Source organism: Manis pentadactyla, chromosome 4 (assembly GCF_030020395.1).
Source record: "Manis pentadactyla isolate mManPen7 chromosome 4, mManPen7.hap1, whole genome shotgun sequence".
Classification (NCBI taxonomy): domain Eukaryota; kingdom Metazoa; phylum Chordata; class Mammalia; order Pholidota; family Manidae; genus Manis; species Manis pentadactyla.
In genome coordinates this window covers 168,204,065-168,214,479 of record NC_080022.1, presented here as the reverse complement: position 1 = coordinate 168,214,479, position 10,415 = coordinate 168,204,065, and the positions used below count along the sequence as shown (strand labels likewise).

Here is a 10,415-nt window from a genome sequence, read left to right as displayed (position 1 = left end):
ATTAATAATTCAGCTATATTTCTAAATAAAAGCCCCATAGCCTCAAGTTTCAAGTATAGTTGTAGTATTTTCCAAATCTCTAGGACTGAAGCTTTTAGCACAATGATTTGATAGTTGGATAGCCTGTTGGACGTGTTAGTGATTAGTTTTTGCTGAAACTAATTGAAAAAAAAAAATAGCCATTTTGTTTATTCTTCTGTCCCAGACTCCATCCCTTGCCCTAGTTTCTAGTTAAAGCAGAGGACATTTCCCCAGACCACAATACCAAGAATACTGAACAAGCATTGAATGACACATTAAATACACCTTTCTAAGTTACTTTTTATTAATTTCAAAAAGGTAATTCATTCAGCAGGACACCTTGGGGCAAAAGCTCCTTAACCTATTGCGAGGTGTTTTGTCCCACAGGCTTGGCCAGCTCAACTCAGGGAGTCTGTGCCCCAGGTTCCAACGACTGTTGCTGCTGTGCAGAAATGTGATCCTGGGGGCTGCTTGTATCCTCTCCAGGGGTAGGACACATGAGGTGTGGCTCTTCTGCAGCCTGATGAAGCAGCCAGGATATTAACAAGGCTGGTGAACACGGCCCCAGAGAACCTGGCTGGCACCAGTCTCCACCACTTGTAATGGGGGCACCCCTGTGCCTAGGTCAGAACTAGGTAGTAGCCGTCTGGATTCTGCACTGGAAACAGTAAAGAGAGCATCATGGGGAGGAGGCAGGCCCCTGGCCACCACCTGCACTGCTCCCAAACCACCAAGCACCCCTGGATGCATCTGCCAGATGCAGGTATTCTTACAACCCCACCCGAGTCCACCTGTTTAGGAAGTCTCCCTGCATACTGCAGCCCAGCAGGAGGGAGAGACAGCAGCATCTGAGCAACCAGAGCCACAAGCCAATGAATCAAAAGTGCTCTGCCCCAGGTGGTGTCCAGCAGGCACCTGCCTTTCTGCCTTGTATGATTGTTGGGTGAGGGTAGGCCAGACAGAGGTAGGCCCCCTCTAATACAAAGTCCATGACACACAAAACGGGGGCATTTTTTCCCATCGGAGAATGCATTTATTCAGTCACATTTTTCCTGAGCAATAAATAGCTGTCTTTTAGCTGTATGAATCTCTGTCCTTTGACACAAAGCTGGCATTCAACAGATGTTTGCCAGTTGATGGGACACAGCACAGCCCCTTGCCCCTCCCCACATACCCTCAAGGAACCGTTTACTTTCATTTAGGAGACCCTATAAACAGTCTTACCCTTTCTGGGGCCTGCCAGACATACTCCTTTCCCTCTAAAACCCCTACCTTTCTTCACCACAGCCACAAAATATGATTCATCCTTAAGATTCCGAACCACCTGCAAGGGAAAAGGGGCCTCTGAGACAATTCCATTTTAGGGCCAAACAGCATAAGCCAGGGTAGGGACAGGGAAACAGCCTGAGGTGGAAGGGATCAAGGCCTTTGCAGGGAACCACTTACCTGGTCGCTGAGGAGAATGAGGATGCCCCCAGGACCCTGGTGGAAGAGGCGGTGGATCTGATTGGCTGGGAGGGCCAAGAGCTCAGCCAGTTTCTCCATCAGCTCAACAGCACTGAGTTCATCCAGAGAGATCTCTTGATAAAAGCCTGGGAGTGTGGGCAACACGGGCAGAGGTTATTTGGGAGAGGGTGCCCAGAAGGAGCCCCAGATACCAGGAGAAAGGAGAGAGCAAGGTGAAAGCCTCAGGGGGAGGGGCTGCAGTGGGAAAAAGTAAATGAGGGAAAAGGCTTATAAATCCACTTAGTCCTCACCTTTGAGGAGGCCAAACTGAGGGGAGCCCTCAGTTCAGAGGAGCTGAGATGCCTACATAAGAATGATTGAACCCAAGTACAATAACAAGATTATCAAGTTCTATGTTCTAACCCTACATACGAATAGAATGACAAAATCAGGTGGGGTTAAGTAGTGGAATATAGAGGAATATTCCCAGGGAGATACCCTAAAAGGAGAGGACTACTCTGGTCATGGAAGACAGGATTGTTGGGGAGAACATCCTGAGTCCTGGGGATGGAGGAGCACCACCTCCCCAGGCCAGAAGAGGTTTCGTATAGCCACACCTGAATTTCTTGTCCTCTGGAGAGAGGCCAGAACCTCACCTGAGTCAGGGTTCTTAGGAACCTCATTCTCTTTCCTGGGGGCCTCCTGAGCCACATACAATGTCAGCCGGTGACGGATGGGCCTGGGCCAGGAAAACAGTCTTTAGTATCAGCCCTTTGTAACTGAACTAACAGCTCTCACTTTAAGCCCCCATCCCTGGGAGAGACCCCACCTCCCAGGTCTCAAGGAAACAGGTCACCAAGCATTTGTTAGGCATTTAATGAAGGCTAGATGCTGGCGGGGAGAAGATGAGAAAAGTCCATCTCTGTCCCCAGAGACTGAGTGCTGTAGATGGAATGGCCACAGAAGAAGGAGGTCCCAGGAGTCTAACTTTGTAGCCGAGCCCTACCAGCTGAGCTCTGACCTCAGGTCACTGTCACTGGGCCTAGATTTCTTCCTCTATAAAAAGAGGGAGTGGGACTAAGTGGTCTCTGAAGTACCTTCTGGCTTGAACATTCCATGAAATGTGGCAGTTAATTGAGTTGCTAAGTGCCACTAGTGGGAAAGGAACCCTGGTTGGCAGTGCCCAGCACCTGTCTCTAAGAGTATTGAAAAGGCGGATCCCGTCAGCAGCCCCGCAGATCTGGATGAGGTCCTGGCGGGTAAGCTTCAGCAGATCAGTGCCTGCAGGGTCAGACAGAGCCAGACTTGGGGAAAAGGCCTGGGATCAAGGGCGGCAAGGGATACAGTCCAACATTAGTCTACAAATAGTTCTGGTATATCCAGATATGGGATTCAGACCCAGCTTCGAATCCCAGCTCTGCCATTTGCTGTGTGTCCTTGGGCAAGTTATCCAACCATTCTGAACCCTGTTCTCAAGGGGTAGTATATAATTATATAGAGAAGAGAGCCTAGCAAGCATGCCTGGCAACAATTAGGTCTAAATAAAAGGTAGTTGAAAGGCACGTAGCAAGCCGGGACAGAGACAGGCTTCCTGCCTGCGTGTCCTGCCCCTGATACCGTACAGGTCTGGTCCCCACCAAACCCCAGTCTCACCAGTGAAATTGGCCAGCATCCTGCAGTAGCTGGAGAACCGGTGCCCGTGCAACCACTGCTGCGTCTCTAGGATGGAGGCTCCAGGGTTCAGATCCTGAGACAAAAAGCAGGAGGTCCAGGTAACACCATGGATCTGCAGCCTGAGGACAAGGGGGAGGGGAAGCACAGTCCCTGCTTTTGGGGGCCCCAAGTCTGAAGAGGGGCGGCGACTCCTTCCGGTGGGAAGTGCCCAGCCTTTATTTTGGAAGTTTTGTAATCTGTAACCATACCACATCTGTCCACCAGGGGTCAGGGCCACCCTATTCTGAAGAATGAGACGAAGCACTGAGGCTTTGGGACAGTGGTTGGGGGATTGGAAAGGGAAGACTCACCTCAGTTGGGCTGCCCCCCAAGGTGTCCAGGGTGAATGGTGGTGAGGAGCAGAGCCTGTCGGGGAGCAGGGTCAGGGGCTCTGCAAAGCAGTGCAGCCAGCCTTCCCCAGGCCTGCCCTGGCATGCAGAGTGTGCCCTGTCATGTGCGTATCCCCAGGAGGCAAGGGCTGAAAGGAACCTCACCTCTCTGGGGACAGGAGCTTGCAGGAGTGTGGGGACGTCAGAGTGAGAGGACTGAGAGGCTGGTGGGGCCCTGCACTGAGCTCTGGCCATGGTGAACACTGTGGGCAAACAGCAAGATCAGCCTGAACATTTCCAGGGCAGTGGTGGCTGTTCACTCCCCAATCTCTGTTAAGAGCTGACAAGGGGTCTGCCTTGGGCCAGATTTGGCCCCTGTCCTAGGAGCCCCGGACAAGCAAAGTTCCTGCACAAAGGAAAAAAGTAAAGGAGCTTGCAGGTGGGGCTGGGGTAGCTGGGGAGGCTTCCTGGAGGAGCTGGCAGAAAGGAGCTGCTCCAGGCTAAAGGAGCAGAAGTGAGGTGGGGCCATGCAGGGCACAGGAGAAACAGCCTGGAAGGGGTCAGGTCCTGGAAGTCTCAAGCTACACACAGCACAGTTCATCCTTGCAGGAAACGGGTGGAATTGCTGGGGGTGCTGTGAGGATCCTGGAGCAGTGGCAGCCCTTGAGGCCTCAGTTTCCCCATGTGTCCACTGAGGATCTTTTCTCCAAACCCCTGCCGCCCCAACACACACCTCCACAAAGACTGTGCTCTCACAGGCAGTCTGATACTTGTCTCTCTCATGCAGGGGCTGTTTCTCAATCTTCTCCCGGTCAGTTTTCAGCTTCCGGTCAGCTCCTTTGGGCTACAGGAGGGTGACAAGGAAACCTCACAGACCCCCTCTCATTACAGAAGGGGCTCTAAGAAAGAGATCCAGCCCCCCACCCACCCAGAGGTGGATCTGCAGCAGAGCAGGGCCAGAATCCACACAGCCAGCAAGGTGGCCCTGATAGGGAGAGGAAAGGGGTCTCTGCACCTTGAACACCTTGATGAGACAGCCAGCCGAATGCAGGTGCTCAGGTGGAAGCTCTTTGTCACTGAGCTTGAAAGTGTCGATCTGGAGGCGGAAGGGGACACCTTTCTCACCACCCTTTTTCCGAGGCGTGAACTCAGTGCTGATGCAGTGAACCTGAGGTGGAGAAGCAAAGAGAAAGCCAGATGGCTCCAGGTCCCACCCACATGCAAGAGGTTCCATCTAAAACCTGTGACCTGCCAGTCCCCTGTCAGCCACTTACACAGCAACTTTCCATCCCCAACCAGTGTCTTTTCTTAAAATGTAAGTTTTTTAGGTTCTTTCCAATGTTCAAACCCTTCAGGGGCTATGGTTGTGGGATGAGAAGCAAAGTTCCTGACCCTGGCGTCAGAGTCAAGTCCAGCTTTTGTGTATGGCTGTTTTCTCCCACCCATCAGTGAACCCTGCTGACCCACTAGTCAGCCTAACCATGACCCCCAGCACACCTACTATTTCTCCCTAGAATCTTCTACCTGGAAAGCTCTTCCTGCTCACATCTGAGCCACAACATCCCATTTCAAAACAGAATGCCAGTTAAATTTGAATTTCAGATAAATAACAAATAATTTTTTAGTTTAAGGATGTCCCAAGTATTGCATGAGACATTTATACAAAAAAAACTCTTTACCTATAATTCAAATTTAACTATATTTTATTTGCTAAATCTAACAGTCTACTCTAGGAAGTCTTCCTGGCCTGCACCTCCCATGGCCTGCAGCCTCTGTGTTCTGACCAGCACCAGGATTCCAAGGGCAGCAGGGTCTTCACCTCTGTTCACACCTGCTGCCCCCAGCAGCCCTCCCACAACCCTGAGAAGAATAGTTAAAGTGTAACAACTTTATAGGTAAATGAAGGCTCACAGAGAGTATGAGACCTGGGCAAGGTCAATGTGCTAGGAAGTGTGGAACGAAAATCGTGCTCCATCTGCCTGACTCCTAGTCCAGGTGCTTATTAGACCATGATGGGCCATCCAAAAAAGGGCTTACAGGCAACCTCTGACAACATGGCTTGATTATAAAGGGGAATCTGTTCAACATAGGAAATGTGAATAACACTGAAAAAGTTTAAAGAATACAGGCACCTGCCAACCATACCACCTGTCAGGGATGTTTACATTCAAGCATTGTTTCTTCCTATCATTTCTCTGGGCAAGAAAAAAAACGTGTATACACACATGCTTATTTTTACAGAATAGAAATGGAACTTTTAAATACCAGTTTGTACTCTGCTTATCTCATAGGAAAGCAGTTTCTCTTGTCATTTAAATATTTCTCAGAGGCATCATTTTAATGGCTACATGATTTCCACTGTAAATCTGTACCAAAACTTATTTACAAGTCAATTCTCTTCCAGTGGGCATTTTGATTGTTTAAAATCCTTTAATGTGAAAAACAGTGCTACCATGAAGAGCTGGTAAATGTATCTTTGTGTACTTACTGAGTATTGCTATTGTTTAAATTTTGTGATATGGTACTATTGGGTAAAAGTATGAACGTTAAATTTAATAAATTTTGCCCAAATGACACCCTACCTACAGAATGGTATTTGCATTCTTAGGATATGAGGGTGTTTATTTTCCCAAACCTTCCCAATCATCGTTTTTTTTTAAAGACTTGGCCATATTATATATTATATATATATAATTCAAGGGTTTATATACCTATAATAAGGGGATATAAATATATATAGTTTTAATTTAATCAGCAGTTTATGAGGTTGAACTATGTTTTTTTGCAATTTGTACTTCTTACAGAAATTGTTTATATCCTTTGCCTATTTTTCTATTGAACTTTCATCTATTTTTTCTTATTGATATATGAGAACTTTCTATATATTAACACATAATATGTCATATGAGGCAATTTTCCCTTTTGATGCCTCCTTTTAACTTTGCCTATGTATTTTTTATAATTTTTATGAAGCAAGGTTCTGCCCTGAGTTTTGTAGTTTCTTCCATTGCTTTAACATTTAATAAGTCCTTCCCTATGGTGAGATTCAAAACATTTATCCATCTTTTCTCAAGGTGCTTTCTGGAAGTGAGTCATTCTCATTGTCTCCTCACCCTTACCCAGACTTACCTTCCTTTCCTGCTCCAGGCGGCTGCTGCAGCCCCCCACCCTGACCCCCCCTAGACCTCCAGCCTCCTCCCAGTGCCAGCTTCAGACTCACCTGCAGGAAGACGGAGGTCCTCTTGCTTGGGTCCCAGTGAAACTCCACCGTGTTGAGCTGGGAGGGCAGCACCTGGGGCTCTATCACCCCTACAGACAGTGGCACATCTACAGACATGGGGTGGCAAGCAGGGAGCAGGGCTCAGCCCTCCCCATCCACAAGGGCGTCCAAGCCAGAAAGCAGCCCCAGAGGTCCCTGGCTGCTCCCCACTCACCAATGTCCAGGATGCGGTCCCCTGGCCGGCTCCACCGCCACCCGTCCAGCTGCTGCTGCTCCGTGTACTGCAGGCGCCGATCATGGAACACCACACGCACCACACTCTGTGGGCGCAGGGAAGAGCAGCTCGCAGGGCAGGGGGTGCCTGGGCACTTAGGAGCCAGTACCCACACCTGCGGTAGGCCGACCACCCCACCTTCTCCACCCCTCTACTTGCCCCCCACCCCCAGGGGGCATAAGCACTTAGAATACTATATCTGTGCCAGACGTCCACCACCACTCACAAGCTGTGAAACTGGGAAAGTAACCTAGAGACCCCGAGCCTCAGTTGCCTCATCTGTAAAATGGGGAAGTTAATCCCTTCCCACTGTTAATCACTCTGTTTCTTTTCTTTGCAGCAGTTATCAATTTGCAATTTGTAATTGCATATAATTTGTGTGGTTACAATTTTGTCTCACCCCGTAGAATTCAAGCCCCCTGAGGAAGGGAACTATATCTCTCTCTTTACTGCTGAATCCCTCGCACATAGAACAGTTTCTGGCAATGAATGGGAGCTAAATAATTTTTTTGAGAGAAGGAATCATGCGTGTGAATAATGCTATGTAAATGTATTTCTAAATCCTGATTCTGCTACTTACTGACTCTGTGTCCTTGAGAAAATACTTAACCTCTCTGTGCCTGCTTCCTCAACAATTCCTGCTCCCACTGAGCTGCTGTGAAGGTCAGATTAAAAGGTAGACTGAAGAGGCTTCTATTTAACAATGACATCACAGCCATGACTTTGGCTTCTGGCCCAGAGGGACAGTCATATCTGGCCTTTGCCACTTCTGGGAGGGGATGCACTTACCTTCAACAGCCGGGCCCACTGGGTGGCATCTGCTAACTTGAGGTTGCAGAGCATCCGCACTTCATAAGACTGGCCTGGGAGAAATTAGGGGGATGTGTGAGCCCCTCTATGAGGGGCAGATACAGTGCCTGCCACCCCCATGCCACCCTAGGCCCAGTCCCCAGAGCTGCTGCCCCACTTAAGCTAAGCCCTTTCTCCCCCAGGTCTGCATACCCTGGTTCAGGTAGGTGAGGGTCTCCTCCTGCTGCCTCACAGCCGGCGAGGTGGCTGCACAGAGCACATACTGGAATGTGGAGCAAGGAGGCTCTGCACTGGGGATGTGGGGCAGCTCCTCCTGCTTCAGGTAGGGCAAGGGCAGGGACTCCCTGCCAGGGAAGGCGGCACTGCTGGCTTTCTGCCCTGCCCTCACCCCCACCCCCCGCCAGGGGGCTTTGGCTCTTTCTGCTATATCCTCCATCCAGGCAGCCTGCAGTTTCCTATAGCAGGCACCCCAGCAGCAGCCAGGGCCTAAGGGGCCCCCTTTCAGCTCCTCTGGCCTCTGGGAGACCTCCCTTCAGGTGCAGATCTCAGATACTACCAAACATCTACAAATATCTGCCATCAATTACTTGTTTGCAACTTCAGGGCTTGCCTGAAACCAAGTAAGTGCCCCAAAATAGTGTCTGCGTGAGTGGTCAGGGTGTTTTGAGATGTTCCAAGACCCACTAGATTCCAGGTGCATTTGACCAGTTTCCTACCCCTAAAGGAGCCCAACAGCAGGAAGCCTATCCCTGAAACAGATGCCCTCACCATATCAGCTGCTGCCCGGGGCCAGGGTCCCCCTTGGGAGCCAGGGAAAGGAGATCTGGCCCTTACCTGAACAAGCTGTTTGGAAGTCCAGGGTACAGTTCCCCAGGACTGGGCCACAGGTGCTCTGGCTGGTTGTGCCAAAACAGCATCTTGGAAAGGGGGTGGGGCCAGCCACACACAGAGAGCTCCTCACTGGCTTGAACTGGACCCACTGGGCCATCCACTTGGGGCCTCAGCTTTTATACACATAAAAGGGGGGCAAGGCCTAGGGCCTCTTATTGGCTGAGTACCCAGGGCTCTAGGAAACTTGAGATCTATCAGGAAGCCCAAACTGGGGGGAAATCAAGAAATAGTGTTCCTGGGTTCCCCACCAATCATCAACTTGAAGGGGAGATAGTTGTGCAGCAAAACAAACCACAGGGATGGACAGCCACCTTCCACCATTCCCCAAAAGGCCCAGAGATGGTGAGGGGCACCCTCAGGCTTCAAGACTGACCTCAGGTCCATAAGCCATGTAGAGTCCTGGAGACCCATGGGCCTGGACCCCTTATGTGACCCCATGGGAGGAGGCTGACCGCACCAGGGGACAGGGCAAGCAGACACATAGCATCACATGGACCCACAAAGGGCCTTTGCTCCCCACTGGGCCCCCCTACCCCACAGCTCACCCCCCCAACATACACAGGTGCAATGACGGCAGGACGCCTGTCCTTTCACTGGGGCTGCCTGCTAGAGAACTGGAGTTTACAGAACATAGTCCAGCTTGCTGTGGAAACAACTCTGGGGTTGGTGTGGGAGGGAGAGCCTGTCCTTGGGGAGGGCGGGGGTGTGCCCCGTAGTGTTCCCTCTGAGGGCAGAGAAGGAGAGAGCTCCCTTGGGCTGAGTTCCCTGCTTCTCCTCTGCCCTGGGGTAGGGGGGCGGACTGTGTTTATGGGCAAATACAGTCTGCCTGGGGGACAGCTTCCTTCCCCACACTCACCCCTGTTGTCACTATACACAGACAGCACCCACCCCTTGCACCCACCCCCTACTACTGTGTTTGGTATAAACAGATGAAGGATTGCAGGGAGCAGAGACAGAGCTCTGAAGATGTGGCCTGACCTCATGTGCCAGTAGCTAGCCAGGCTGTGTGATTCTGTGGGGAGTGGGCAAAACCAAAGATGACCCCAACCCCCAGCAGACCCCCAGCAGGGTACCTCCCTCTCAGGCACCTGGCCTGGGGTCCTGCTCATGCTTCCTTCTCCCACGAAGCCAGACAAAACAGAAGGTTGGAGAGAAGGGCGATGAGAACATTCCTGCCAGTGCGGGCCAAAGAAGCCCAAGCCCTCAAGATGCCCACAATAAGACAGCCAGGACTTCAAGAGCCCACCTATTGCCCAAAGTTGGATTCAAGGCCAGGAGGCCGCCGTGGTACCCTCCAAGGCTGAACAGAGCAGGACCCCAGGAACACCAGGGGAAGGGCAGGAGGAGGGTCCTTGGCAGGCTTGGCCCTGGCCTGGGGGGCATGGGATGTGGAGGTGATGGTGGGGCTGGAGAGCTGAGCAGGCAGTGTGGGCGTTTGTTGGGGGCAGGAGGAGGTAGAAAACTTGGAGACTGGTATGGGCCCCTTTCAAGGACACCACTAGGAACTGGTCCAGGGAGTGGGCCTCCAACTCCAGGACCCAGTTCCTACCCATGTGATGGCCACTTTCAAAGCTGCCTGCCTCCTCCCTCTTGCCCCTACCTCCCCTCGCTCTGTCATTGCTCCCTCCCTCTGTCCATCTCAGCGTCTCTGTGGTCTGTCCCATTTGCATGGTGCTGGGCATGTTCCTGGTTTTCCTTGGCGTTCACTCTC

The 10,415-nt window shown here is 51.1% G+C and overlaps 1 protein-coding gene across 4 annotated transcripts; it reads right to left on the bottom strand.

The window, feature by feature from the left end:
• Positions 1-303: 303 nt before the first annotated feature.
• On the bottom strand, positions 304-8,807 carry LOC118934759 (transcription factor CP2-like protein 1). 4 transcript variants are annotated; one of them, XM_057501442.1, is made up of 15 exons: positions 8,648-8,807; positions 8,006-8,157; positions 7,793-7,866; positions 6,944-7,049; positions 6,730-6,836; positions 4,525-4,677; positions 4,243-4,353; positions 3,675-3,772; positions 3,492-3,546; positions 3,121-3,214; positions 2,565-2,748; positions 2,124-2,206; positions 1,468-1,613; positions 1,294-1,345; positions 304-679 (listed from the first exon to the last, which is right to left on the bottom strand). In XM_057501442.1, the coding sequence occupies exons 1-15, from the start codon at positions 8,728-8,730 to the stop codon at positions 642-644; spliced, it is 1,536 nt and encodes a 511-aa protein (XP_057357425.1). In that variant the 5' UTR covers positions 8,731-8,807; the 3' UTR covers positions 304-641. The 4 variants fall into 4 exon arrangements, with proteins under 4 accessions (XP_057357425.1, XP_036786429.2, XP_057357426.1 ...); XM_036930534.2 differs by having other exon boundaries at positions 2,658-2,748; XM_057501443.1 differs by having other exon boundaries at positions 8,006-8,126; positions 8,648-8,788.
• Positions 8,808-10,415: the final 1,608 nt, after the last annotated feature.

Bases quoted from the DNA above. Each gene is read 5' to 3' on its own strand.
- LOC118934759 (XM_057501442.1), bottom strand. From the start codon at position 8,730: ATGCTGTTTTGGCACAACCAGCCAGAGCACCTGTGGCCCAGTCCTGGG. The intron at 8,158-8,647 runs GTAAGGGCCAGA...CTTCCCTGGCAG, and splicing joins CTTCCAAACAGCTTGTTCAG to GGAGTCCCTGCCCTTGCCCT. The intron at 4,678-6,729 runs GTGAGTCTGAAG...TCTCCACCTCAG, and splicing joins GGACCTCCGTCTTCCTGCAG to GTTCACTGCATCAGCACTGA.